Source organism: Lepisosteus oculatus, chromosome 9, assembly GCF_040954835.1.
Source record: "Lepisosteus oculatus isolate fLepOcu1 chromosome 9, fLepOcu1.hap2, whole genome shotgun sequence".
Classification (NCBI taxonomy): domain Eukaryota; kingdom Metazoa; phylum Chordata; class Actinopteri; order Semionotiformes; family Lepisosteidae; genus Lepisosteus; species Lepisosteus oculatus.
In genome coordinates this window covers 36,560,886-36,586,030 of record NC_090704.1, presented here as the reverse complement: position 1 = coordinate 36,586,030, position 25,145 = coordinate 36,560,886, and the positions used below count along the sequence as shown (strand labels likewise).

The 25,145-nt window shown below is 35.5% G+C and overlaps 1 protein-coding gene across 2 annotated transcripts in view; it reads right to left on the bottom strand.

The window, feature by feature from the left end:
* Positions 1-11,439: 11,439 nt before the first annotated feature.
* Positions 11,440-25,145, bottom strand: part of ogfod3 (2-oxoglutarate and iron dependent oxygenase domain containing 3) — a 34,700-nt gene continuing 20,994 nt past the window's right edge. For both annotated transcript variants that reach the window (XM_015356063.2, XM_006635107.3), the window contains exon 9: positions 11,440-13,130. In XM_015356063.2, the coding sequence (XP_015211549.1) occupies positions 12,994-13,130 (137 nt within the window). In that variant the 3' untranslated portion in view covers positions 11,440-12,993. The remainder of the gene's footprint in view (positions 13,131-25,145) is intronic.

Sequence of the window (25,145 nt, the reverse complement as noted above, 5' to 3'; positions counted from 1 at the left end):
TGTACACTTAGCCCAATTCTTTTTTTTCTTTTCTTCATCAGGACCATCACTGTTGAACATGTAGCACAGGTCAGGAAGGGTGTTAATATTTACCAATGAAAGTAAAAATTACCCACCAAGGATAAAGTAATACACAACTATTAGGAAATATTTTCCTTTGTTTATTATGAATCTAACCATGTTAAATAAAAAGAAAATCATTGCTACTTATTTAATTACCACTGCAATAATATTTTTAAATAACATATATATGTATCTACTCACCCTATTTACTAGTATCTACTATACTAATTTGCTAACTATGATATGTTAAAGCAGCAAAATAATAACTATAAAATGTGAACATATGCTTAAAAATATTAAAACATTTGTTACATAATCTATTTAAACCAAACAGCTGCCTTCCATCTTCTCACACATGCTGACTGTTTTACTGTTTTCTAACAAATGCTCACTCTTTAACACTTTAGCTTAGACTGCAACAATCCCTTCACTATAGTTTCATACTAGTTTTATATGCCAGAACTAACCACCCTTTGCAAGCTGGACCATTAAAGTGGTGGAACAAAAATGCTTTAAAATAGAGGGAATAAGGATATCCTATGTTAAGCCTTTTTAAAATTTAGAAGGAAAACCAACCTGCCCTTTTGTAGTGATTGATGGCAACAGCACAATATTTGTCACATCCTGGAACTGTCACCTGTTCCTTTCCAGTAGACTCATCCTGACTTAACAATGCCACACAAATCCACACACATCAACTTTGTACCTGGGGACTCAGAAACACACACTTCATCTATTGTCACAGCTTTGTTATTTCAAATTGTGGATACAATAAGAACAGCATGACACCTGAGCTCTACATGCATATTTCACACATTCATAATATCACACTCAGATGAATGGTGTCAATCAGAGGAAAAAGAATGTGTTGTAATCAATGTATTTTGAAAGCATGTATCACCATTTCACCATTAGGTATCTACCTGTACCAACACTTCTTTAACAATTAATGTTTCTCCTTGTTAAATGCTAGACAGAAGCCTTCCTAGAAGCTTCTATGCCAGCAGAAACATGTAGTTCTACAAAAAAGAGCAGTCTTGTTATGTGAGGCAACATTTAGCAAACAGTGGAACCAACACACACAGAAGTATCAGGTAACCTTGACTGTGCATCATGCAGTCTGACTCATGCTCATACAGGGAGATTACATTTGTAACAGTAGTGTGGAAGAGCTGTTAAGCAATTACACTGTGTCTAGGGAGAGACTCTCTCAGAAACAACAGGGCTCTGTATTTAGCACAGCCACAGCATCAACAGAAAAAAGGCATACTATCTCAACATACTTTTCACTGTGAACACGATGTTAAATACAAACAGAAATGAAAAATGACTTAAATTGGTTCTTGCAGAGATGCTTTCTCAAAGGCAGTGTGAAGCTTCTTGACCTACTTTGTAATCCATGCTTCATGTTCATTCTCCCCACCCTCCTCCCCATGCAATTGTTTTCTGTATTTGATGTACAGTACTTTGTCTTCATTATCCAGGCTATCCCAATTAACCCTAAATTATAATCAATTAAGGAATCCTGTGCTCTCAATGGAGATTGTGACTCCTCAATACAACATCCTTCACATTCCTCAGAGCTCCAAGGGAAAACAAAGCCGAATCCCTTTTCTTCTGAGAGACTACAAATAAATTAGTTGAAAATAGACAAACCTCCCCCCCCCCCCCCCCCAACAAATCCTACTACTGGGATTGGTATAAGAAGCTTAAAATCTGTTACTCCTATGCAGTTATGTGCAAAAGACCTTGTGCTATCAAATAATAACCTGTCATTTTTAGATCATTCTTTTGCATTTAGACTTTTTATTAGTCCCACTGAGGGTCTTAAAAGTCTATGTCCTTCACAAAAAGAGAAGCACTCAATATATTACAAATCCTGTTAGTTTTTTTTTGCCAAAGCCTTTATTTAAATTGCCTTATAAGGATTACAGTTCTTTACTTTTCACAGAGGTTTTGGTAACCCTTTATAACACTTTACTTGCTGGAGAACTCTACAGTAGGTGGTGTACTGTACCTTGTTAAAAACACAGCAGTAATGTAGCCACCTGAGTTTTGAAACAATAATGCTACTGCAAGGAGTCCTGAATTCTAACCACTTCTTCATACCCTCTAGATTTAACATCACTTAGTGTGATTTGTTTAAACACACATGAAACCTATTAATCCTATATTTTTTTTCTACAAGAAGTCACTAATGATGATGATAACAATAATGCATTGTATATTGGGACAGGTGAAAAGAAGGTCCATTGATTCTTCTTTATACTTCACAGGGTGGAAATAACCTTTACCTGTCCCTTGGCAGCCAACACATGGTGACGCAGATTCCCACTCAAAGCCTTGTATATATGCAGTGTTATTCATGCTGAAGAACTAAAAACAAGTGCTTAACAGCTTGGAGAGGAGTCACTTCCTCTGCCATTTCAATGCAATCACTTTTGCAAGTACAGTGGTTAAAGAAAATTTAAAAAACTCGAATGATGTCTAAATAAATTGTTTTATTTTAATATCTTTTTTATTTTTCATGTCAAATCCTCATTTTAGAATTTCTTTCTAAAATAGTATATATCAAATGTAAGTAATGATAACCAAAGATACATCTACTGTACCCCCTGCTTTTTATTTTTTTAAAGTAATTTATATTAACAATATCTCAGTTTCTTTTCTGACTCCACAATACATGTTGATAACTGACATTTCACATTGATTTTGCTGGCATTTTCCATGTAGACCATCTAATCGTCTTTCATAAAGTCACCTTGACTTGAATTATTTAAAGAATGCCAATTGAAATGACTTTGAGAAATTCAACATCTGTTTTTTATGAGGACAATAACGGGACAGCAACATACATTAGTTTATCACAATAATAAGAACAGCACACATGTAATGCATGTAACAGAAGTTAAAAGGAAATGAGAAAAACACAGCACATTGACCTAGTTAAAAACTCACAAGTAAAACTAAAGTACACATTAAAAGCTTCAGTAAAAAGATGTGTATTTAAAAATATTTAGAAATGTTGACAGAGTCTCTAGTTTATTTGGTAAAGAGCAGTACTGCACATGGGAAGACTATTGCTCACTGTGTGGAGTCCAGTCTTCTGCAGAGCAAAATGGCCTGAATTAATAGATTGCTGATTAAGAGCTGAACTATACTCATATTAAAACCTTAAAATAATCTGGAGATCATTTAGTGTTTTATACATGAGCAGGAGAACTTTAAAGTCCACCTTAACTTCGCAGGGGAGCCAGAGCAATTTATAGAGGATGGACAGAATGTTTATTGAGTCAGACTATGTTTATTGATAGGGGAACTGTAACCCTATTTTTATATTTCGGGGTTAGAAAGAATAAGCATTGATAAGTGCATTTCAAACTAAAATAAAAGTAAAATTGTAAAACCTCCAATTTACAGTACAACACAAAATAGACAAACTTTCCATGCGCAGCACCATATTCTGCGATTCAAAATGAGCAGCAGAATTCCCAGAGACGTGAATTGGCCTCATTACACTGTAAAGAAGCAGGATGGTGGATACTGTACCTCTCTTTTAATCCAATAGAAATACTGCTCTCGACTTCAAAACGGTTTTGCTGTTAAATGGAACTTACTTGTTAACTCTGCAAGCAGATCATGTTGGAACACTTCGGCTATGAAATGTGTGTTGTAAAACATGTACTTATTCACATTTAATTACATTAGTGATTACAGTGACTAGCAACCAGGATGGTTCACATCATTACAATTCTTGGGAACTGTCTCACACCCGTAGCAAGACCAGGGGTTTGTGACAACATGGCGACTTACAGTACTTTCACAAAGTTCATGATTTTTTGCCTAATTCAAAGTTTTGTGATTTTTTTTCTATACAGTCAATGGTGACTTGCTACCGAGATTTAATAACCGGTCTGAGAAATTGGGTCCCCTTTAACTCAGGATTCTGGACAAACTGAAGACTAGTACCTCAGAAGATAGCTCAATAAGTAAGGTGCTACAATAGGTTTTTCCTGTTTAAATAAATGAATGTAACAATATCTCAGCAACAGAGAGGGAGTGCAAGGATCTTAATTCAACAGTGTTAAATAGGTACAGTAGATGAAAGATACCCTTGATATCTTCAAACAATGCGCTTCAAAAATGGCAGCACATGGAGCATGAGTAAAAACCGAACTATGTCACAGTTTAGTTTAAGAAAAGTCTGTTGTATACATACTTTGTCACAAGGCTCTTTAATGTAATTAATTTACTGTATGTAGTTGATTTTGTTATGGTCAGTTTCATTCTCATTTTTAATTTTCAAGGAAAATTGTAAAACAAAATACAAAACAACCTTTTTTGAAATGTTGTAATTGCTGGCTTAGTATCGTTATTATTCTCATACAGTAAGTAAAATATATTATACTGTAAAAAGGTGCTGTGCTTCAGATGAGATATTAAACCGAGGTCTTGACTGTGGTCATTAAAAATCTCGAAAAGAGTAGGGGTGTTACCCCAGTGTTCTGGCCAAATGTCCCCCTGGCCTTTACTAGTCATGGCCTCCTAACAATCCCTGTCAGAGAATTGGATTCATTACTGTATTTTCCTCCCCACTGATAGCTGATATGTGGTGAGTGTGCTGGCGCACTCTGGCTACCATCACAGCATCCAGGTGGGTGCTACTCATCGGTAGTTGTGAAGGGAAGTCCCTATTACTAGGAAAACATTAAATACTGTAAGAGTAAGAATGTATTAATTAATATGAAATTTCTTGGTTATTTGAAAGATCAATTTGTTGTGTGTACATATCACTTGTAATTATTCTTCTTAAATTCTGCTTGTTTTTACTGAGATGGACAGCATTTATCAATCTATTAACCCTGGGAGGATTGTGGCAAGAGGGAGACCAACATTAAAGCAAGGAGGGACTGAAAGCAGATACAGTACACTGATTATTCCCTGTAGCGGTTTCATGCAGAATCAGTAAATAGTTACACACCTGTTGTCTTCCAATCTACTTTCTCACCATTACAAGTGGATGGATTAGTAAAAGGGAAAATATGTAAGACAGGATGACTAAAATAAAAGTAAAACTCAACCTAAGCAAGAAAAATCATGTGGAAGGTGGAACACACCTAAAGTAGGAATGGCATAGAATACACAAGCCAATGGGATGAACTGCTCTGAGGACAATCAAGGGACATAGTGTAAGTTCTAAACTACTAAACTAAACGTAGAAAAAAAATACTTTGAAAGAGGTGTTTCTTTGGAAAATGCAAAACCAAGGAGAGCATGGTAACCTGGCAGAGTGAGATGGTTGCTTTTCAGGTACCCATAACCTCTGTAAATGAGGAGGATTGCTATCACAAAAGGAGCCCCTATCACTGAAAAAAATACTTCATACCACTTTTTTCATGCCAAAGGTTGAGTCCCCAGATGGGCTTGCTTGTGCATTTATATTCAAGATGCACTTCAGGCAAAATTGAGTTAGATGCAAATTAAACTTATTTCAAAAACCCTTTTATCCTGCCCTTGGATAAAAAGGTGTAAAAACTGAAAATCGACATCTAATAACCTGTTTTTTCTCCATTCATTTTGCTGGTAAATTTTTTGCTTTTGATTTTCCAGTCACCGCTATGAAAAAAAGTTTAAGCAAACAAAAAACAAACCTCAATCTTGTATCAAAACCTAGATATCACTTTTTTTATTGAACATCACTATTGTAAACAGATTCTATATTTAAGATAGAGCAAAGACATTTTTCTATGCCAGTAAAATAATTAAGAACTGTAAATGTTAATATCCTAGAAAATTTTCTTTTAAACTCAGTTGTGGTAATGTGATTTAGAATCTTGGAGATATTTTTTATTTCTTCTGCAGGCAGGATTCTGAATGAGAGGCAAGACTATATTTATAATATGATACTTCTTTTAAATGAATATTCATTTCTATAATGAAGAAAAAAAACAAAACAGCTTCTAACTCACTCTTTGTTTTCTCTGACTTTCTGTCCAAACAGAATTCATATTTACCTTTGCTGACACATCCATAACCTAGTATGTATATTGGAAATGTTCCAGAATTAATTTATAGAGACAGGCATTTGTCTTGTGTGTTTGCAGTGCTCTTTAGCTCTTTCTTCTTGTTTGATTAGCTGTTTAAATACCAAATGTTCATGTTCCGTAACTATTATTAATTGTGAATTTAGCTGATTCTTCTATAATTTTTTTGCAAAGGATTTACATTTTCTTTATTCAGAGCAGTTACTTCAAGTTGCTTCAATAACAAGACTGCGAAACTAGGTATTTCTGGAGGACACTGTAGAAATTCATCACAAGGGATACATTTTTTCCCCACTGAAAATTTGTTTAGGAATTACAAAAAAAGTCTGCATGGACAGCAAAAAAAAGGCAATCACACCACCCCCTAGTGACTGCTTTTAGAATCATTCCATCAGACAATGCCTTTTTAAAAGTATTTACAGGTAGTACAGGTATGCAGTATTCAGAATGCTAACATCTTGCTTCTGACAATTTGTAATCCCCAGACTGAACATCTTTTTGTATTCCTCACATGATCTAGCCTTTGGTTACAATACCAGCAGGTTTTGTCTCATAGAACAATTTAATGTGGACAAATCAAATTAGGTATTGTTTTTCAATTAGCTTATTCAAAGATTATCTGGAATGAAGATGTAAATATTCTTCAGCTTTCTTTATTTGCCCACTTCTGGTATAACTGAACTAATGATTTACAAACTTGACTGAAGTCATGCTTAATACCAAACAGGCTAGATGGTCTGAATGGTCTCCTCTGGTTGACAATCTTTCTTAAGTTCATTTAAATGTGACTTTAAGGATAATTTATAAAACCTACAGCATTATGGGTCTTCCGGCCTAGAATAAACCACCCCAGACCTAGTCAGCACCACTTTTATTCCCTAAGAACCTAGTGACTGGAAGGCTTCCATTTCCATACAACTGCATTTCAAAATCAGTTCAATTTCCACACTCCTCCTTGGCAATCCTGGGCATTTGTTGCGAGCTTACCTTGAAGAAATGTCTCACTTTTAAGCCAAAGAAGGACCAAGAGACGTTGTGCTTTAAAAAGAATTTTACTTTTGTTCTGACTTCAATCTCCGAATCATGTCTCAAGTGACAGTGGGTTATGAATCATCCATGTCATTCTACAACTAAATTATTTATCTCTGTTTTCTCATCATCTAATGAGTTATAATTCTTACCAGGTTTATGCCTACTCTTTCAAAATACCAAATTGCTGTCATTCAGAGTTTTATGCTCATATCTTAAATAGCAGATAATATCACAGTTTGAGGAGTTGAAAAGTGTTTAAGGATTTGTCAGGATTAGAACCACAAAAAGTGAAATTAAGTTAGATGTTCTGATGCATTTTTAGAATCTCACTATTACTTTCTGTTTGCCACATTCAGGTTATGACTTAATGAGAGCATAGGTACTTTAGAGTGCTAGATAAACTTATCTCAAGTGTGTGACTATAAAACTAAGTATGAACCAAATAACCATCTTTGTAGAACTGTAGAAATATGTTATTACATATTGGTGGTCACAGACACTCATCCAGAGAGAGAGAGTGATAGAGAAAGAGAGGGAGAGAGAGCTCTGCACCTGTGAAATATTGAGACACAAAAGGAATGTACTGTAGGTGGGATGGTTTATATAAAGTTATGAAAATGGAAACAAAACTACACATCACGAAATCACAGTAAGTAATCAGTATGAAATATCACAAGCTAATGAAATGAAAACATTACAAACTTGGCATAAGAATGACCTAATTTAACACAACCTTAGAAGTGTTGTGGCACAGGCCTGTTGAGCCTCTAAACAAACAGATGTGGACACCTGCGCACTGTACCTAGCTGAAGGGTGGCTGGTCACAGTCATCTCCTGTTGATGACACTGTTGACTTGGTCTCACAAATGTTCTACATGACTCAAGTTTTTCATGACACCATGTCATTATAAGCCTTTCACTGTGTGGTCTTGCATTGTCTGGCAGGAATATTCTTAAAATGGATTACGAGAATTTACAGAGGAGAGAGCCAGCAGCCATATCACCTGTAACTCACAACTGGCAACCCACTGAAGCTAAGCAGGTGTGTGTCTGGATAGTACCTGGATGAGAGACCTCCTGGGAAAAACTAAGAGAGATATTAGGGGCATCTCACCTTGCAGCCTGTGTGGATCCTAAGGCACTGTCCTTTGGATGGGATGTAAAACTGTGGTCCTGACTAACAGTGGTCATTAAAAACCCCAGTGTGTTTCTCTGCAACAGTAGGGGAGTTACCCTGGTGTCCTGACAAAATTTCCTGTTGGCCTTTACCAATCATGCCCTTCTAATAATCTCCATCTATGAATTGGCTTCATCATTCTGTTCTTCTCCCCACTGAAAGCACACTATATCTACCATTGCATCATTAAGGTGGATGCTGTACATTTGTGGAGTACAGCATGGGTTGTACCCTAACCCTAACCTAACCCACCAATTGGTGGAGGTGGGGAAGTAGTTCTCTTTACCTGTAAAGTGTTTTGAGAGTAGTGTCCAGAAAAAGTGCTGTATAAGTGTAAGAAATAATAATAATACTAATTAGTGTGAAATTTTGTTTAGGTGTGTTCTGGCTTCCACACCTTAATTTGTTCCCTGAATTAGAGATTTTGTGCAAGAACTAAGAGGACCCAGTGTACACCTTAGTCCCACGGTGAGCAGTTAATTCTGTTGTAATCCATCATCACAGGGGATTTAGTACAGCACATTGTAAATTGGAATCTTCGAAAATTGACATATAAGGTTTCTACTTCTGTTCACAGCTTCTCAGCTCAATTATAGCACTTTCAGATTATGGCAGTATCAGTAGGAAAGGACCATGAACAGATTTTTCATGAAAGACTATATCAAATGTGTAGAATTTATTACAATGATTTTTTCTGTTTCAACAAAGCAACTGTACGTGTGAGTTGCCTGTGTACCATTTAAAACTAATAACTTAATACATAATTGTTCAAACCTGATCATGGATAATTCCCATAAAGACACATCACACCTTATTATGTACTAATTTATTCATGGTGTACTTATACAGAAAGCTTGTTCAGTCCTGAAAACTCATGAGAGCTTTTCATATCCCAGCAAGAGCTGGCACGACATAGTTCAGTCTTTGTGGTTTAAATACTAAATGACATTAACAGCACAGAGGTTTTAACATTATCTTAAAACTCACAATTATCTAAGCACCATTTTCTCCTTAACCTGAAATAAAGTAATGTTTTCAAGTAATAATAGACAAATGTATAACACAGGCATTTGGAGCAGATTCTAATTGACTTCTGCTGATATGGACAGTTTATCTGGTTCTTGCTGATAAGAAAAGGTCTCATCCTCACTTGCATTCCTACCACTTATCATCAGTCTCTAGGGATGGGAAAAAGTTCAATCAATGTAATTCCTGTTCTGTGCAAATGTGTCTGATTGTTCTAGCATATTGATTGCTTCTCAGTAAGACCACTGTGTCCTACCCTACTTCTTACAAAACTGAGTCTGTTTTATCAATCCTGTTTCAAACCAAGATATTTGAGGATTTGTATTCTTCACATGGAAGGTGACTTAAATAAACTGCTTATTTGCTAAATGACTTGTAAGTTTGTGAGACGGAGTTATACTGTATATCTCTGCTCCAGTTTCCCTTTTTAACCTTGATATCAATCATCTGTTGGTGTTTATGCTAAGTGACTTCTAAATTGCTTAAGAATCTCCCATCTCTTCATTGTAAGCACTTTAACAGAAGTTTCTAAAATGTTTCTAGCTTTCAGATTTCCAACAGGATTAAACAAAGAGCAAAGACACAGCACACACTTATTCCTGAGACTCCACCTACAGTGTGTCTCAAAGTAAACATTTTTGTTCATTACAAATATACAGTAGCTTCTTTCATCTGGACTTTTCTATTACATAATGTGCTTCCTATTCTCAGTCATTGCTCTTTATGTCTCTTTTGTTGTATCTATCTGATGGCCACTTGCATGCTATCCAACGACTGCAATGAAACGGATTCTAACATGACTTATTGAGTGAACATCTAGGATTTCTATTTGCAATGCAAATTAGCACTGCTCAAAGCAAATAAGTCAGCTTGCACAGTCTTATCTTTCCTTTTGAGTCTTACATTTTTTTGTATGGAAAATAGCAATGAAAACAGATGCAGCCAGTTAAGAATACATTAACCACTGAAGGTGACACCAATTTGGCATGAATTGCTTATTCTCTGTAACTTTTTTCATTTACAATAATTTTAAGTGTGGAGAATATAAAGTAATAATAAGTAAAATGATTTGAAAAAAGTATAGTACGTTCAATTCTCTACCTCGAGTTGGAACTGTCTTATCTTGTTACTAACGCCTTTAGGTTTAAGAATATAAACCATTAAAGGATACTACATGCTGAGCTTCATTCAATAACCATACAAATACAGTACTTTAATCCTGTAGGGGCGAATTAATAAAAGCATAACACCCCCCTCCTGTGGCAGAGGGGCAGGTTCGAAGCACCTGTGAACTTGCAATGTTTACAGAGGATGACTTTAACTCTTAATTTTTTGTTCTAATTTGTGAACTGTGCAAAAACAAATTTATGGCAGTGCATGTTTCAGGGGAAGTCTGCTCGTAGGCCCCATCTTTCCCCCGATGCTATGAGGGTCACAGTGATTATTATATTATATATATTATATTATAAAGAAAACAATCACAATTAACATTTAATTAAGTAAAGTAAATTAACATTACAATTCATTATAGAAATCCCATATATTCATGTTATATCCACCCATCCATTTTCTAACTGCTTCATCCAATTCGGGGTGGCAGGGAAGACAGTGTTTATCCCTACAAGCAACGGGCAGAAGGCATGACAAGGCATGACGCCAGTACAGCACAGGGCACACAGACACAAATACAGACATGCTCAAACTCACACCAGGGCCAGTTCTCCCAGAAGCTAATTCATATACCAATATGTCTTTGGTTTGTGGTAGGAAAACTGAGCACCTGGAGGATACACACAAACATGGGGAGAACATAAAAACTCCATGCAGGCAGCACCCAAGGTCTGGAATTGAACCCACGGCCCCAGTGTAGACATGTTAATTAATGTGCCACATGCCACCTGTGGAATGTGACTGTACATGTGAAAATAAACTGATTTTAACTTTTTGGGATACCAGGAAGATCCTTTCAAAAAGCACCTTTAAATCCACTGAAAGCTCTTCCAGAGCTTTTCAAAACCCTTTTCAGACCAGTATGCGTTCATACATTTCTAGGTACCATTTTCAATAAAGTCCCCCCAAAACGAAAGCCAACAAAACTTTTCCAGAAATACTTTATGCTCTCTTTTGGCTGAACATAAAGTGTTTATTTATTCATATTTTCAATAAAAATACAGAAACAAATAACAATATGATTTGATTAAGCTTTTCAGTCATATCTGTAAAAAAATAGTCTGAATCTTAACATTATCCAGTCTATTATGATTAGCTAAAAAATAATACACCTGATCGCTGAGTGGGAATGTTGACTTTGTGTTAGATCAAACATGACCCAGTTTTATTGGAGGACCCAGAAACCTGATCTGTGATGACCCTCCGATCAGCACATTCCCTCAGAAAACAACAGTCCTGGTGACACAACTGCACCATTGAAACAAACAGTGAAAAAGAATTAACATTGTTATAAATAATATAACACAGAAGTTACATATCAATACAGAATTATAAATTAAAAGCAAAATCAAGACAATTGGAAGTGAGCATACTATATTTCCCATAACACTTTACATCAGTTGTTTTACTTTTTTTATTTTATTTTATTTTCATTTTTGTACTGTATATACCAGTATTTTTAAAGTAGATAGGTTGCAAAAAACTTCCATTGTAGAAAAAGTAACAGTGTTTTTTGGGGCAGTGTGGTATTTCATACTTAATTTTGAAGTCTCAGTTTTCTGACATTCTTTGTCTTTAGAGGTAACACTGAACTCCCATCCTATTACTGAAATACTACTTCTATTCTTCTCTACTAGATATACAGATAAATCCCATATTTAAAAAACACAAATATGAGAAAAATAAAGGACTATGGTGAAAAATGAAGATAAAAAAGCCAAAACATACAAAAAAGCCTTTAAATCAGAAGACAATGTGAAACTTTAGGCAAGAACTAGATTTGTCTAATTTTTCAAACATTTTGAACATTTTTTGTATCTTGTGAACCCCCCTTTTGATTACCTTAATATCTTATGGTGCTGACCATAAAATGCTTTTTTAGAAATCATTAATAAAAATCACAATGTTAATTAAATCATTAAATCTAGAAGGTAACTATTTTTAGCAATTGAGATTAAAACTGATTCATGTGCAGGAGTTGGCATCTTATCCTCAGTAAACTAAATGAAAAATGTGTTTGTTTTGGGATACTTTTCTGCCTATATATAAACTGCAGATAATCTATAGACATTATTGATGACAGCTTTTTTAGGATTTACATGAGAAACAATGGAGCAAAAAAGAACACTCTTATTGGGATAAACACATTAACACAAGTGAACAACTGCAGGCAACATTAGACTTTAAATCAGGCTTTAAAGTGAAAGTGGTGCAGTGATTTCACACGTATTAAATTCATTAACCAATCATCTTCTCTGTGTGCTTTGCAGTTACAATATTGGGCTAAACAAACCTTCACAATGTTCTTTAAAGGCATGTATACCTTTCAAAAAAGAGAAAACAGTTAACACAAAGCACTGTTAAGGCTGTCACTTACTGTTTTCCTTTCTCTCTCCCTCCCACCCCACCCCACATCCTTTGTTTGTGTTCCAGGAGTCCTCCGAGCTGCAGGGGGCGGTGCTGCTCTCCAGGAATTCTTTTCTAGGGCAGGGCAGGGTCAGAAATGGCATAGTCAGGGTTGCAGGTGAAAGATACAGTGATGGCGAATCGTGTGCCCCAGCTGACCTTCTCCACACGGTGGAGATTCTCTGAGCCAGAGGTGAAGAACGATACACGTCCTGGAGTGCAGAAAGAGAAAAAAAAAGATCAACTTAAGAGTGACAGGGGGAAAAAAAAGAGGTGTAACAAGTCAGGTTTAAACATTCCTTCATCAGATATGGTAAGTTGTATATTGACTGGGCTGACTGCACTTACTATTAAGTTGCTTTGGTATGCCACAGAAAAAACATACACCCGACCAAAGGGAAACATAAATATGACAAAGCTCAACGATATCTTTTAAAACAGTGTGAAAAAGAAGGATAAACACCACAGAAAGTGATGTCTACAAAGGAGATAAAGTGTCAGTAAAAAATAAAAATAAAGTGGGATAGAGTAAGAGATACATGAAAAAAGCAACAGACCATAATTTTTGTGTGACAGTGAGTTATTGGGGGCAATATTTTCCAATTGAATTATTGAGCAACGGCTAGCAATACGGAGTCAATATCTCTTTTTATTTATAATCTCTCCAAAGACTTAAGAATTAGAACTAAGCCACTCTAACTAAAAATCATTGAAATTGCTGAAGAGAACAATTGAACTGCTGAAGCTTTTAATATGAATTTGTTAAATTTTCTTTGTAATCAACATTTTTGTGTGTATACCAAAATGAATATTGTGTTGACAAAGATGAATAATGTCTCACAAAAAGACAACAGCTTTACAAATGTAAGTGGACATTTGGAAATTTAGTGAGGTGAACTTTAAAGCTCAAAAACCTGAAAAGATTGTGACCATATAAATATGCAAAAAATACTCCATATTTTTATGAACCACATTTCTTACTCTTAAAAGCTAAAAAACATGGTTGATAGCTGGTATGTACTGGCACATTGAGATGGTCTAGGCCTGGATAAGAAAGATTGAACTAAAAGAAAATCTAACATTTCAGATGGTTCCATAAGTGCAGTGTAACCTGTTCTATTTATTCTAGTGCTGTGTTTCAGATATCCTGTACCAGAATAAGATGTATTGAAGCACAGCATAATGCCTATTGTTAGCTGAAAACAACAAAACGTGGTCTATTAAAAAAACTAATCCAATGCAGCAGCTATGCTTAAAAAGCGAGTGGGTTGATGATCAAAACTGATAAACTGCTTTTTGAATGTTCAGTCCATAGGTTCATTGCAGTTCAGCATAACCACTTAAACAACCACTATCTGACAAAAACTACTGAATTACAACAAGCCAGCTGTTTTGAACAGAATAACATCTTCATTTATTCCTCAGTTAGATTACATTTGTTATCTTAATGAAAGCAGTACACCCAGAGCCTTAATTACCTCAATTACCATTAGAAACATCAAAGTATATTTTCTGCATTTTCACAACCTGGAGTTTCAGACAGGCTGTCTCTAATAATACCCCCAGCAGGAGGTATGAAGAAAAACATCCCTCAGTCATTACTTGAACTGATACGTTACAGTGCAATTTAACTCAACAAACAGACAGGTACATGCTCTACAATGGAATCCATTTGGTCTCAAGGCCAATTTGAGAGGCTTCACATTTTTGATTTACGTAGGCATTCCAAAATATATTAAACAGCTCTGATAAAAATTGAAATGCATGGAGGAATTACTTCCATTTTAGTGTTAATGCACCATGTTGGCCTGCAATGAATTTTACATCTTATTTTAATGTTTTGTTCTTAAAATATTACTTAGACTGATAGCTGGTACTTGATAAGATGGGCTACTTTTATTATGAAATAAAAGGAGCCCGTGAGTATCTTAGATCCCAGTGATTTAAGAACTGAGAGACTTTCATGTGACTTAAATTGCATTCATATTGCAGCTGGCATGATGCACAACAGGAATACTATGAGGTTCCGGACAATCTTTAGTACATCCTCTCCATTTCTTACAAGGCTGATACTCTTAAGCTTTTATAATTACATGTGGAAAACATGGTGCATTTTGGAGAAGAATGCTTTTAAAATCATCCTTAATAAAGTAACTTTTTCCTTGTTTCTGTGAGGCTACATCATACAGTATTTACATTTTACAGATAGTATATAATTCTTCGTTTTAATATAAGAAAAAAAACACCTGTTTTTAAAACCTTTATTTTTAAATAAAGTACCCTTTTCTGAGCTTCTTTTAAATAGAGACAATAGATGGGCTTTTTCATTAAGTGCCTTAAGAAGTATTTTATACGTTGTCCTTGTTGTCTTTGTCACTGAGAATTAACCATTTGGTAACTACAGTACAGTACATAGTTGTATATCTAATTGCTCAGGGGTATAAACAGATGTATAAATAGATATATCCCTGCCAATATGAAGTCTACTAAGCTTTACCGTGAACTCAAGTTGTTTCTGCCGTTTAATATGTTATGAAATGTTGGTTGGATCACTGATAAAGACTTAAAGCTTTTCAATGATGTGGTGTTTAAGAATGTGAGTAGTTGTGCTATTGGACTTTATTTGTATCTGCCGCTTGCCCTCTGAGTGTGAAATTCAAATAAAATATTGGGAAAAAATTACAAGATTAAAAAAATGTGTGAGGCTTTCTTTTAATTATGTTTTTTTTATGCTCTTCTAATATTTTTAAATTTTGGAATGTTAGAAACAAACCAGAGCCATCATTAATCTGCTCTGCTGAGGTACAGTATTCCTCTCATGGAAGTACAGCATTTAAAAAAAACAGCAGTAAGCAGGTAGCTAAAGTATAATAACAAGCTTCAACTTAACATACAGTACAGCATGCTTAGGTACTGTACATAATATTAAAAAAACATTCAACCCAGGAGAGGGCAAGGAAAACACAACAGATATTGTATGCAGTATGTGGCCCTCCCACATCAAAAAAGTTAAAGAGTCTATTATTATGCTAAAACACCATTTACATATGTTGTTAAATTTGTAAACTTTCTGTTTATATAATTGTCCAATTCTTTTTTCTACAATGGTGTTTTTATTTTTTGTGGTCCGCATACATAATACATACATTACTATATGTAAATGATCGTGACGAATTTATTATTTTGTAAAAATAATCAGTAATGCAATAGAGACACTTCAGTTGACCTCAATATAAGTAATATTTTATATTTACTAAATGCAAAACTGAAGGTCAAAGAATCCAGATGAACAACGATTTTTCTACTACCCCACCAACTCAGAGATCAGTGCCACACGACTCCGAAGAGACTGAAGATACACAAGGCCAGACTGTAACAATCAGAAACACAAAATTATTCTGATTATGTAGTCCTACACTTAAATAGTACTCACATCTCTTCCCCATTCCTTATTTGTTATTATTTTACTTCTTTTAACTAATAATACCACCGCTACCTTTTTTCCCCATCATCATTTAATTATGGAAACAGAAGGTACAAGATATGTCCACTATGGTAATGTACTGTATGCACTATGCCTAAGGAAGGGGGTGGTTGTGGGGTTCTATTAAAAAAAATCTTGATTGTGAGCAATGTTATCTTTTCAATATTTTTAACTTCTCCGCCTCTAGCACTGAGGAGGGCTGTATTTGTAATTATAATTACTGTTGTACTGTTTTCCCTCCATTTCTTCATTAGCTTTTTATCCCGGTCTTGATTGACACTGACCTCTATTTAACATACAGGATGTTCTGCAAACTTCTGCTGACTATGTGCATGTGTGGCACTTTTTAGATTTTGAAATGAATCATTCGGACAATGATACCAACTCGATACAATCACATTTAGAAGAAACTGGGATTACCCAGGGGGGACTCTTGTCAGAGCTCTGTTTGATCTCCGCAATCGATTTCCTGTCATCCTCTCTCTTGTTTTTATGTTTGTTCTACCTGTTCAAATTTCAAATATTGTAATATTGTTCAGATGTGTAATTCTTCAAGTTTTAATTCAATATCTTTTCTCTTCCACGACAAGGTCTACCAGGCCCTTTTCAAGACCGTTTTTAACACGGTTTTCTCCTTGACTTTCACAGAAGCAGATTCTCAAGGGTTTATGACACAGTATCTTATCAGACTTATTAAAAATCTTGTATTTTCTTACTGGCATGAATGTAAGTTACTTCTAATTTAGATTCCATTTGTGGAATGTTATAGAAAATACAAACCTTAGAAAAAAATAAAAATCCTATTTTAGGCTTTTACTTCTTGAAGATTACTTTAAGTAAAACCAAGCAAAATTCAAGTTAAAGTTGTTTGAAATGTTTTTTTGTAGATTCTACTAATTGCAAGCCTATAAATCTTTTCATATAAAAAAAATCAAGTGGCATATCTCATCATATCTGCCATAAGATTCTAAAACTTGCTACTCACTACTAAAAACATATTATAATGTTATATGATGAAATATAACAATAAATTGAAATGTATCACTGCTTGACAGGTTCTGTCCTCAAACATTTGAATGTTCCTTCAATTTGAATGTGTATTTCTTACTCTCTCCACAAGAGTCAAAGAGTCTGGAACTGTATCCCCAGGCTTTTCTACCAAACATGGCTCTTTCAACAGCAACAGCAACAGGGAGTTGAATTATACAGGATACCAGCCCTACTTGTCAATTATAAGATCAAAGAAAAGTACAGAGGAACAGCATCTAACATGTTTATTAAGCTTTAGTGAGGACGAAATTAGCAAAAAAGCCTTTACAGACCATAAATTGACAAAGGGAAAACTGGATTATAGCAAATGTAACTTCAAAGAAATGTATTTTTCCAAACAGATGCAATACAATCAATTTCTATCCATCTCTACACTGTAGCCTCGATTACATTTTATTTATAGAATAAAAAAAGCAAAACTGAGTGCACACTAGTAATATTCAACCTTTAACTAACCTTCAACCTTTGACTAACTGTTCCTAATACATAAAGGCAGAAAGGACAAACAAAACCTTTTATATAAATACAGTATATAGTTTTAACTAAATTCAGTTAACCCTGGTGCAACACCATGGTGCAGAGTAACAGTTACTTATTTTTAAATGTTTGCCTTATTTGCTAGCCAAGTAAGCAGCAGAGTTATCACTCCATAGCATGCTCTTGTCAGATCTCAGAAGCTGTTGAGTTGAGCTGAGGCTGGTTAGTAGTGGCAAGTGGTCTTGGTGGACCAGTAGGTAATGCTCTTCCCTGCAGACCACAAGTTCCAAACAATGTCACAGTATGTTGACCAGGGACACTATGCTGTAGGATGTGCTGTCCTTCAGATGAGATGTTAAACCAAGGTCCTCACTAATTGGCCATTAAAGATCTAATTAAATATTTAGAGAGACTAGCGAGATTATTGCCCTTGTCCTGATAAACATTCATTCGAGGCTTATACAAGCTGACATTCCTCAGGCTCCCTACTTAATTCAAGTGGTGATGTAATTTCTCACTTCTCTACCTGATCTGCTGTACAGAGCTGCTGCTACTGTATAATGGCTGCCCGGTGTTATGGAAATGGGCATTACTCTTCAGTGGTAGGTGAACTGGGTCCCATCCTCTGTGTAAATAACTTTAGGATGAAAACTGCTATATAATTCAATTAGTATGTAACATATTACAATGTCCCATTTCTCCTAAGAGGAACGGCATACCTGGTCCGAGACCAATTACAATCAATCACACAACTAAGATGCAAGAACAGCACTAAATGCTAGATGGTCAATGCTAATTGAAAGTGTAAACTGAAACTTTTAAATCATTACACACTGAATTGTCAATGCAAAGAGAGTAATAACACCACTTTCTAAACTTGTATTGGGCCCTTCCAGCTAGTCCACATTGATGGAAATATCATCTGATTATTTAATTTAAAAGCTGGGTTGCTCCTTGTAAATACAAACACCTTACAAAAAAAACGAACTTGTTAGTGTTTAAAAACAAGATGAGAGATGACAAAATACATGATTACATGCTGGTTGGATCACAAACCTGAAAGCAAACACTAGCTCCAGCTACATTCTAATGTATGTAGAGGGGAAGAATATCAAAGATCTTTAAAACATTTAAAACATGAAAACCTGCTTCTATTTTCCAAATAAATTAGAAGAAAATCTGTGAATGTAATTCCAGTATTCTAAGGATTAATATTGCTTGAGAGAAATGTGAATAAATTAAGTGGTAATTTTTAGGGGGATTTCACCAGAATGGTAATGACGGGACAATTAAAATGTTCTAAACACAAAAAGTCTTGTGGATCACATAAACTGCATCCATTTACTGTCTTCCCCTAGCTGTTGTAATGGGTCTTTAATATTTTAATGCTAAAATACTAAAAATTAGTATTTTCAACCTGCATTCTGTAACTCAGTTCTAGTGCTTTCAGCTGCAGCTCTGCTGATGATCTTTGCTACATGGTTGCAATTACACACAATTATATATTGAACATGTATACACATACCCACCAATCACTGAGTTGCTTTGCTGATCACGTAACCTTTTTAAAGTGATCAAGCAAAAGAAGCAGATTTAAAAATGAGTGATTTCAGACTTTTTTTTAAAAATGTGGATAATCAACCAGATCCCGGTCCCATATAAAGGTAATTGGCAGGGGACTGATTTAAGATGAGAGAAAAAAAGTCTGTTAATACATAAGACAGGAAAATGGACAGGTTTGATGAATAGCCTGATGTATACGGTATAGATCATATTGTTAAATGACAATAACCAAAGAGTTCTGGGACAGTAAACACATAGAGAAATGGTTGACAGAACTCAATATTAAAAAACTGCAACAAAAACTTCTGAAAAGATACAGTAATTAATATATCTTGCAAATTTAACTGTGTTAATTGGGTATTTATCATGCACCCAACATCTGTTACACTCAACTGATTGTTTTCGTCAGTTTATATTTAATGTTTTTAGTGCCACTAAATTCTTGTTTCGCCCTGACAAAGTGGTACATCACAAAACTGGGGAACAGTATGGAAAACCTAAAAGGGGGAGTTTATGCCAAAACTTTGTAATGCTCAACTTAAACATCCTTTGGTGTACTTAATTTCCATTTTAATCACTCAACAGATTGAAGAATGTAGAAGCATGAAGAGTCCACAGAACAGAAACCACAATAATGCCTTCACTAAAACGTGTGCTATACAGCATAAAGACTGGAATAAATAAACCAAATATTTTCATCTTTGCTCACAGATAAAATAGAAATATTCAAAATCCCAAAGTGGACTAAAGATGGATGTATAGTAAAACCCAACCTTTGCTTCAGGCTCAATGTGGAGGAAAGAACCTGAGAGATCAGGTAATACACTGTACCAGGTTAATCATGGATCATACAGTTTGGCAGAATGCTTTGCTCAATATTGCATTTAACCTGTGGGTATCACATTTATCATTATACTGTACATAATACAACTGAATCACTAACTTAAAGTCATCTTGAATGTAACATTAAAAAGTGAATAAATAATAAATAATAATAATTAGATTCAACACTACGTAAGATCACTCACAAACCAAATGTCTACTCTTCAGTGCCGCACTATTAAAACCTTTGGTTATAATTGTGATCTCTATAAAAATATCATTTGATTTGTAGCCCAGCCTGAACAAACCAATCTGGTTATATAGTCAGTTAAAGCTTTGTTATTATATAAAATGTGCACCGTATGTCTGTTTATAGTTTAGGTTTTTCTTAAAGGTGCACTTGAGTTTCTGCTATGAAATCAACAATTCTTTGGGATTATTTGTGGTGTAGGTGTTTTGGTCGTCATGGTTACTGCATAGGTGACACTCTCCAGAAAGGAAGATGAATAGTTAAGAAAAAAAGGAAGATGTAATATAAAAATAAAATAAAGCAAGGTTCAGCAACCTTTATGTCCTAGTGAGACAAACATTATGGAAATTTAGAGAATGGTTTCAAAACTGTTTGGTTTAGTGTTGCAGCAACACAAAAGTAATTCATTTGTTAATGCTTATCAGATCGGCAGTGTTCCAGAATCATGCACAACCTACTCTTCCCTATTTACCAAAGATAACTTATTTTAACGCAATTGGTTACTCAGGTTCGTAGCACGCATTCCTATATAAAACAGTATAGAATTACATAATAGTCCTTGTTTCCAGCATTCTTCCAATCCAGAGGGTACCCAGAAAGTGAGAATAATTAAGAGTTAAGAGCTACAAATTCTGAGTGAGCAAAACAGACTATTGGCATGGCAAAAAGATGGAAGCTAGGAATTTAGTTTTACGAGCTGTTTAGAGTTTGCTCATAAAAGATCTGGCTTTAACTAATGGAGATTATTTTTACAGATCTATACAGTTAACATTGCCAAAGCATTTGAGGATTTCCCCAACTAAGACCAAATCTTTCAGGAAATACAGTCATGTGAAAAATAAAGTACACCCTCTTTCAATTCAATGGTTTTACATATCAGGGCATAAATAACAATCGACTGGTCCTCACCAACTTCTATAATTAGACAAATCTGGCCTCAGATAACAGACAACACATAACAGATTTCATTATGTCACAGTTTATTCAACAAAAAGTAAACCAAAATGCAGAAACCATCTGGGAACATTAAGTACACCCTTACTGCTTCAATAGGAATTAAGAAGGTACTGTAATTAGCAGCCAGGTGCTGCTGATCAAATGCACTTGATTAGTTGATCATCAGGAAGTATGACCACCTCTATAAAAGCAGAGCTTTTGGCACTTTGGTGGTCTGGAGCATTCACGTGAAAATACTTCAGCAACGAACCCAGAGAAGCAATTGTTGCTGCTCATCAATTTGGGAAGGGTTATAAGGCAATTTCCAAAACAATTTGAAACCCATCCTTCTACAGTGAGAACGATTATTTACAAATGGAGAACATTCTCTGTTTGTCATTGAAGAAGTTGCCAATCTTCCCAGGAGTGGGCGTCCCAGCAAACTCACCCCAAGGTCAGACCGCATAATGCTCAGAGAAATCGCAAAGAATCCAAGAGCTACATCTACGGATCTACAGGCCTCATTAACATGTTAAATGTTAAAGTTCATGACAGTACGATCACAAAACGACTGAACAAGCATGGGTTTCATGGAAGGGTAGCCAGGAAAAAGACCCTTCTCTCCAAAAAGAACATGGCAGCACGGCTTAGGTTTGCAAAGTTGCATCTGAACAAACCACGGTATTTCTGGAACAATGTCCTTTGGACAGATGAGACCAAAGTGGAGATGTTTGGTCATTTTCCACAACGCCATGTTTGGCAAAAACCAAACACAGCGTATCACCACAAACACCTCATACCAACTGTCAAGCACGGTGGTGGAGGGGTGATGATTTGGACTTGTTTTCAGCCACAGGACCTGGACACCTTGCAGTCATCGAGTCGACCATGAACTCCTCTTTATACCAAAGTATTCTAGAGACAAATGTGAGGTCAACTGTCTGACAGCTAAAGCTAGGCCAAAATTGGGTCATGCAACAGGACAATGATCCCAAGCACACCAGCAAATCTACAGCTGAATGGCTGAAAAACAAAATAATCAATGTGTTGAAATGGCCAAGTCAAAGTCAAGACCTCAACCCCATCGAGATGCTGTGGTGGGATCTTAAGAAAGCTATACATAAAAGTATGCCCTCAAACATCAATGAACTGAAGCAATGTTGTAAAGAATGTAGAGTGGGCCATAATTCCTCGAAAACAATGTGAGAGACTGATAAACTCATACAGATTATTTCATGTTACTGCTGCTAAAGGTGGTTCTAGAACCTACTGAATCATGGGGTGTACTTAGTTTTTCACACATGGCTTCTGCATGTTGGCTTATTTTGTGTTAAATAAATAATGACATAGTGGAATCTTAGGACCTGGTAAGGACCAGACAATTTTTTGTATCCAGCAGCCGGCAGAGGAATCCTACTCCGTTGGGTCCCCGAGCAAGGCCCTTAACCCCAACTACTCCAGGAGTGCTGTACAATGGCTGACCCTGCGTTCTGACCCCAAGCTTCTTTCCCTGTCTGTGTGTCTCACGGAGAGCAAGCTGGGGTATGCGAAAAGACGAATTCCTAATGCAATAAATTATATATGGCTAATAAAGTGATCTTATCTTATCTGCATCTTCCAGTGATACGTCATTAAAGAATACCTAAGACTTTTCTTAACTGTCTACCTCTCTAAAAATTTAATGAAATAACAAATAACTACTAAACATATAGCAGGTGGGCTTCATAATTCAGTTGCGCATATTGATTTAGTTAATAGGAATTTTGCTCAATTTTACACTGGGAAAAGTAGGATTATTTATTCTGGGAGTTTAATTCTCACCTGTCTATTGCTGGAACCTTTTTAGGCATTTACTGTAATTTGTGACTGGTAACAATTCAAGAAAAGCAAAGTATTTAACTTAGTCAGGAGTAAAAAGTAGTTAGTTAATAATGGAATTAAGAAAATATTTCAGTGATGCATAGTGATTAAGGTATGGCTGGATCCAAACCAGGACACAGAGAAGTGTCCGGGACTAGTGGTGAAAACAGTTGACTTTACGAACATCAAACCTCAAACCTCCAAAGTACTTCGTCTTCTTTCCTCTTATCCTCATTTCACCCCATTTCAAGACTCTTTTTCTACTATGTGTAAGAGTTTCTACTATGTGTAAAAGTCTGCTACTTTTCAAAAAAGCTTACGAAGGTCAAAAGATAACAGTTGGGAAGTTTTAAGTGTCAAAACACTTATCATCCTGCCAAATTACTAATAGATTGCAGCTGTCGAGACAATAATGACTTTTAATTTACAGCTAGATGCATCACACAGCAATTATACTAATGAGTGGCACTGACAGAACAATCTCTGCAGAGATTGCAGATCTTTTCACTGTAATTACATATCACTCCAGATCTCACTGTACTTAATACAGTACATCTGTAGCATCTTAAAATTAGTCAATTTAATAGCTGGGAAATGTAATAACCTAACAGTGACACAATACAACTGACGGTGCTCATGAGGCAGTGTTTGGATGACCATTGAGAAATTAATTAGATCAAACACTGTATTCTGAGTAGATTAATAGGATGTCTTTTATCAAATCAGGAACAACTGTTAGTCCTTTCTTATTCAGTATTACAGGTTGGAAGGAGCCTGTAAACCTCTATCATCTGACTGAACCAATATACTTTTCCAAAATCTCTGCTCTGCAACAATAAATTATAATTTCCCTGGTTATTCTCTGTGTAGCAGAACCCCACAGTTAAACAGAAATTTTGGCAGATCTGACAATTACAAGTTTTAAACCATAGCGAAAACATGACTGATGAGAAATTTGCAATAATTGGAATATTCAAGTCGGCCTTTTAGAAAATGGTTCCATCCTGCTCTCACTCAGAGATCTCTAAATAAAGTGTGTGTTATCGCAGCCTTGGCAATGTAAACTATGACATTATTTTTGTTCTGCTCCCACCGTTTTGCATTTTTTCTTTTAACAAGATTTTCAAAAAGTCTTCCACTTGAAAATAAATTATTTAAAAATAAAAATAACTTTTCAATATTCTTAATGTTTCTAAACATCAATGCAATTACTTCATTTTACCTTTTGAATTGGCAGTTCCCTGAAAGATACCATTCTAGGATCTAGATCTGTACAGTCCAGAGTTCAATACTGGTGACTATGTTCTGAAATTCCACCTTTGCAGGCCAGTAATTGCTATCAACACTATTTGTGTTTGTGGGTAATACAAAACCAAGATGAGCAGAATGATGCCAGTCCTGGTAATCAACCAATATACACCCTGAAAGTGAGACTGTTTTCCCATAAGCCAATTAAAGGGGAACTGCAATTTCTCAGACCGGTTATTAAATCTCAGTAACAAAATTAATTCATCGACTTTATAGAAAAAAAATTACAAATTTTGAATGAATTAAGCACAAAATCGTGAACTCTGAGTAAGTTCTTTAGGTTACCATGTTGACACAACTCATATTCAAGTTCCCACAAATTGCCATGTGATGTGGCCCTTCTTGCTCCAAAGTCTCTGTAATGAATAATGTAATGCGACCCTTCCTGCTCGCTAGTCTCTGTAATGAATAACGTAATGGGATGTATGAATGTATAAATACAAGTTGTGCAGCAGACATTTCATCACAAAAATATTC